We start from the raw sequence: 5,908 nt of genomic DNA on the forward strand, positions 1-5,908 counted from the left end.
TCCACCTTTATGTGTCACATTAATGAATCAAGGTGGATTCAGAGTTGTCAAGAGCAAGCCACTTCATAGCAGTTTAACATGGGTGTTGCTGTCACAGAAAACACCCAGTTAACAGAGATGTCAATGTGCTCTATGTGCTGGATCTTAGGTTTTTAGGCTGTAAATGGTTTTCCATGTTAGAGTTTAAACTCACCCTGCTGAGCCTGTTCTAGGAGCTTCAGAAAGGATAATCCTCCGTTTCCCTCTCTCTCCCCGGATCTCTTGCTTTCTCAATTCAATTAAAGAGTAGCCTACTACAGAATATCCTTGATGACTTTATTACCAGTATGCTTGTGCATCATTTTCATTCCAGTTCTTACTGTAATCCTATTCTGGCTTTACATTATCTGTCTGAAATGGATTTGGGAAAAAATATGGATTTGGGGTCTTGAGATTTGACTATATCAATCTACAAGGTGAAATATCTGTCGACGTGCCCTTGAGCAAGGCCTAATTTGCTCCTGGGGCACCGTACTACTATGGCTGACCCTGTAAAACAATACCCCTATCCAGTGTGACAAAAACACATATTTTTTTTATCAAATTTGATATCAATCCCCGATAAATGTTCACCACAGTGCTTGAGAGCAAGGCCATACACCGTTTTTTTTCCTTCTCATAAGCTTCATGCTAACATTTCAGAAAGGTCAGGAAGAGTTATAGGAGTGGCCGACGTATCAGCGCCCATGCTTATATCAATCGCCCTGTCATCTTCAATTTGGTTCGTCAGAGCTCATCCATGTCCCCACCCCTGCTTCAAGGGAGGCTACCTTTGCTGACCAGACAGAGGACTGAATTCCAATTGGAAAGGCCGTTTAATAGGATAGGTGAGGGATTAGTGCTAAGACTCTCTAGACGTCCAAGATTGTCCAAATCCATTGTGTCTCACCTACCTAAGCATGGGCACACAGGTGCTAGAACAGGACTGAAGGACCATCAGGACTTACTTTAATACATTTTTGGGGGGGATCAAGCATGTGAACTTTAACACACCTCCACTAATGAATCCAGAAGATACCAATTAAGTTTTTTGTGGCTTTTATTTCTCCCCACAGATTTTTTTCACAAACCATTTGGTTGTATTATTCCTTACTTACTTTTGGATAACAGAACCATCTTTCTTCAACAATAATTATCTTACTGTCTCTCCTTTGAGAAACACTCATCAGAATACTCCATCTCCAGTTCAGAATTCTACCTGTTCCGCTTGAAATTTTTCCAGACTTACTCTTCTTCACCTTTGACCCGATCCTTTCTCAAGGCCGCCTTTCTCAGATCGCTCCAGCAGTCTGTTGCTGCACTCTCCTTCTTCCCCTCAGATCCCTTCATCACCACATTCCTCATCCAATTCTCACAGTGACCCTCGGAGCCTCCGTGGGCTTCCACTAACACCATGGTGCTGATGAAGATGAAGTTCCCGTTTGAGAAGAGAATGAAGCTAGCCCAGGGGCTGTGGCTGCTGTCCTGGATGGCCACACTGGCCGGAGCGTTGACTTTCACCCTGGGCTGCTTCCTCAAGACCGAGCTCCGCAGGAGGGCAGAGGTACCACAATGCTCTACAGCTTTACACTGTACACAACGCCACTATGATTCTTGCAGTACAATACATATTACTTATCCAGAAGCTTCACTTTCTCAGATTTCTCCTCTGGTGTTTAGGGTTGGATTCAGTGAAGTTCTACAGTAGAATGGAATGATACTAGTAAAGAGTGATACTAGTAAAAGTCTGGTCATAAACTGCATGAAAAGCATGAGGGTGAAAAAGGGGGAAATTCATTCTTTGAGTGTATTAGAGCTTAAATTAAGATTTTATTTTTTGAATGCTTCGAGACATGACACAATAAAATGCATTGGAGTGTTGACGATAATATCTCATGCAGAATTCAGGAGCCTTTGATAATGCTCTTATGAGTGAGATTGTGATGAGGTATTCATATTGGATAAGGGGTTAGGTGTGGACATTATCAACAGGGGGGAATTGTCTCTGGTCTGAACATACTGGTGCTAAACTGAGAATAGGGATAAGATTAACTGACCTACAGAATGTGGAGTGAAATCAAATGTTATTTGTCACATACAACGGGTGTAGACTTTACCATCTATCTCTTGAGATTTCAGAATTTGGAATAATATACTATCAACTATTGCACTTGTTGAATACATAAATAGAAACAAAATTAACCTCAATGTAGCCTCTATCAGGCTTTCACCTCAGAGCGAGGCCTGGAAGTCAAGGCTTCCCTCAATGCAGCCTTTTTGCAGCAAATATAGTTTTTATGTCAAATTTGGCATAGAAGTAAAAATAAAAATGACTTAATTGATTTCCTCAAATACATAATTATGTTTCCCACTTTAAAGTATGAGATGAATCACCAACCTCTACACATTCAATATTACTCAAATATGGGATCAATGGGTTGAGAGCCTAACATATCAGTTTATACTGTATAGTTTGCAGTATCACTGATGCGTGAGGTTCTTCTGCCTACAGGTAATGGATAACACAGAGATCCATGCTGTGCCCAACACCCTGATGATAGTGGGTCTGGCCTCTTTGGGTATCAACTACTTTGCTGGCCGTATGTGCCAGGATGCCCTGGATGCCGGACGCTTCCCCCGCTGGAAGACCTTCCTACAACCCTACTGGGGAGTCTCTCTCTTTTTCACACTCCTCATGCTGACGACTGTGATCATGAGCTACGCTATGAAGGGGAATCTGGAGTGGTCCCTGAAGATCGGCCTGAAGAACGGCATCCGCTTCTACAAGGACACAGACACACCCGGTCGCTGCTTCCAGAAGCAGACCATTGACCGCCTGCAGATGGAGTTCCAGTGCTGTGGAAACACCGACTTCAAGGACTGGTTCGAGGTCCAGTGGATCAGCAACCGCTACCTAGACTTTAGCTCTAAGGAAGTGAAGGAGTGAGTACTGGCAGAGACTATTAGAGGACAGGGAGCAGTCTGACAGTCTTTGGTAAAGGAATAATCTCATGTCAGATTGTCATTTAAATAAATCATTAAGGTTATAGGAAATTATGCAGTTGAGGTGATACAAAGCCATGATGTAGACTGTTTATTCTCTACATGCTTCCCCTTCCCCATCTTTTCTTCTTTAGCCGTGTTAAGAGCAACGTGGATGGGCGTTACCTGTTCGATGGGGTCCCATTCAGCTGCTGTAACCCCAGTTCCCCAAGACCCTGCATCCAGGACCGCCTCACCAACAACTCAGCCCACTACAACTACGAGCACCAGACCGAGGAGCTCAACATCTACATCCGCGGCTGCAGGGAGGCTCTGGTCAATTACTACATGGGCCTGATGAACACTATCGGTGCTGCGGTGCTGTCCATCTTCCTGGTCCAGGTACTGTGCAGATATATATCAATCTAAAAACCTAAAAGTGAGATAATGTCCTTTGTGGCAATCAGAGGGTCCCCGGAACAGACTTCTGTGAGTGGCCACAATTATACTTGTAGCTCGCTGTTGAGTAATACAGTATGCCCATCCTCCTGTATAACCTTTCTCCCTTCTCCTATCCTTCCCCCCCAGTCATCAGTGTTGGTAAGTCTGCGGTACCTGCAGACAGCCATGGAGGCGGTGGCAGGGCAGGAGAACACTGAGATTGAGACCGAGGGGTACCTGCTGGAAAAAGGGGTGAAGGAGACGATCATGGAGTACGTGACTCCTGTGCTGGTTTTCCTTCAGCTGAACGAGGTGGGAAGTGAGGACGCTGAAGCTGGGGAGACCCCCGCCAAATAATGCGGAGAAATCAAAATGTTTCAAACCGGTGGTGTACGGGGCAAACATGGCACTTTATTGGGTGATAAATAATCTAACTAGACACTGATCAATTTATTTGGTATTTCTTTGATATCACAATCCATTCCAATGCTGATATATTTCTGTAATGTTTTACCCCAAATGAGTGATTTGAATGTTGTAATCTATTTCAGTCACTTGAGGGCAAATATATTTTTGTATCAGTCTGAGTTTTAGGTACCCATGGCCACGCTAACCACACACACACACACACACACACACACACACACACACACACACACACACATACACACACCCACACACACACACACACATGCACACGCACACGCACACACACCACACACACATTAAACACATTAACGTCACCCCAAGCCCTCCATAATCCTTTCATGATTAATGAAGCTATTTGATGTTCAGTCAATTCCATGTACTCCCCAAAGGAGAAATAAAGAACATATTTATTTTTTTAGAACCGGGGATTGACATGTACTATTATTTCTACCGGTCCACAATCCACCTTGAAGGAACATTTGATTGTGGTTCATTAAAAGATAATTAAATGGAGAAAGATACAAAACCAGCTGTAACATGGTCATGACATGAATTAGTTGGATATGTTCAATTACTTCACAATTTCAGTGTTCAACAGTCAATATCACAATAATATCATGGTTGACACTTACAATGAAAAGATATTTCCAATTACTGAGGGATAGAGCTATATCAAATTGATAAAGACACAAATAAAAACATTTATTTTGAGGAATACTTGCAATGTAAAGCTGACTGTAGAACGATACACTGCTCAATGTTCTGCTACTTACCACTTAGCAAAATGACATACACAGCACTGTATTACAGAACTATTATGACAGAGAATCTATTAAAGTTGACCATTTTTAATTGCTTTGTGGCGTTCTGTCATTTTGTCTGTTATTTTGTTGTTGTTGACCAGCTTCCCTTTACCATTTCTTTCTTTCTCTGCCTTTCACTAAACCCCTCCTCACCTCTCTAAGTGTCAGTCAGTGGGAGGAATAGGATTATGAAGATGATGATTGATGTCAGTAATGCAATGAAAGCTGTGAGTCTGTGTCCTCTGTCCTGACACCCTTCACAACTCTGCTAATCGCAGGGATAATACTCCAACTGCTGCCCCAGCAGTCATCATACAGGAAGGCCAGGAAGTCCCATGTGGCTCAGTTGGTGGAGCATGGTACTTGCAATGCCAGAGTTGTGGGCTCGATTCTCAAGGGGGAGCAGTGCAAAAAAAATAAAAAAGAATCTATATATCTTTTAAAAGTATGCAAATGTAACACTGGATAAGAGTGTTTTGGTGTTTGCCTTAGCACTACACAGCTGATTCAATTAAGCAAAGCTTCATTTTAATCAGCTGTGTAGTGCTGGGGAAAAATCCAAAACGTGTACCCGGGGGGACAGTGTTTGCGAAACCCTGTGCTAAATGACAAAAATGTATGTGGAGAAGGGGTAAATGTATGTGGAGAAGGGGTAAATGTATGTGGAGAAGGGGTAAATGTATGTGGAGAAGGGGTAAATGTATGTGGAGAAGGGGTAAATGTATGTGGAGAAGGGGTAAATGTATGTGGAGAGTGGAGAAGGGGTAAATGTATGTGGAGAAGGGATAAATGTACTGTTCACATACAGTATATGTGGTTTATTATGCAAACCAGAAATACAACCAACATTATATGGAATAAGATGAAACAAGTGGAAATAATTAGGTGTAGGCCTACTAGATAAATTACTGAGCAATTATAATTAATTAGAATCCATGATTAGGAGTGCCATAGGGCTGCCACAATTTGCCCAGCGTCTGGGTTTGGCCAGGGTAGGCCGTGATCGTAAATAAGAATTTGTTCTTAACTGACTTGCCTAGTTAAATAAAGGTTCAATAAAAAATAAAAAATAAAGCTGATAATTAATCAATATAAAATCATAATAATAATAATCATCCTTGTCATAACTTAGTTTGCTATCCTCATTAATATCAGCAAAAATGTCACCTGCTGCAGAAACCAACTTCAGAGGTCTAACAGGTCTCTCCAAAAGTTCTAAAAGCTGTAACATTGCG

The 5,908-nt window shown here is 42.2% G+C and overlaps 1 protein-coding gene across 1 annotated transcript; it reads left to right on the forward strand.

Annotated features, from left to right (window-relative positions):
- Positions 1–903: 903 nt before the first annotated feature.
- On the forward strand, positions 904–4,707 carry LOC115154696 (peripherin-2). The gene is made up of 4 exons (XM_029701174.1): positions 904–1,582; positions 2,531–2,961; positions 3,156–3,402; positions 3,589–4,707. Exons 1-4 carry the CDS (start codon positions 1,433–1,435, stop codon positions 3,796–3,798), a joined length of 1,038 nt encoding a protein of 345 aa, XP_029557034.1. The 5' UTR covers positions 904–1,432; the 3' UTR covers positions 3,799–4,707.
- Positions 4,708–5,908: the final 1,201 nt, after the last annotated feature.

This window comes from Salmo trutta, chromosome 19 (assembly GCF_901001165.1).
Source record: "Salmo trutta chromosome 19, fSalTru1.1, whole genome shotgun sequence".
Classification (NCBI taxonomy): domain Eukaryota; kingdom Metazoa; phylum Chordata; class Actinopteri; order Salmoniformes; family Salmonidae; genus Salmo; species Salmo trutta.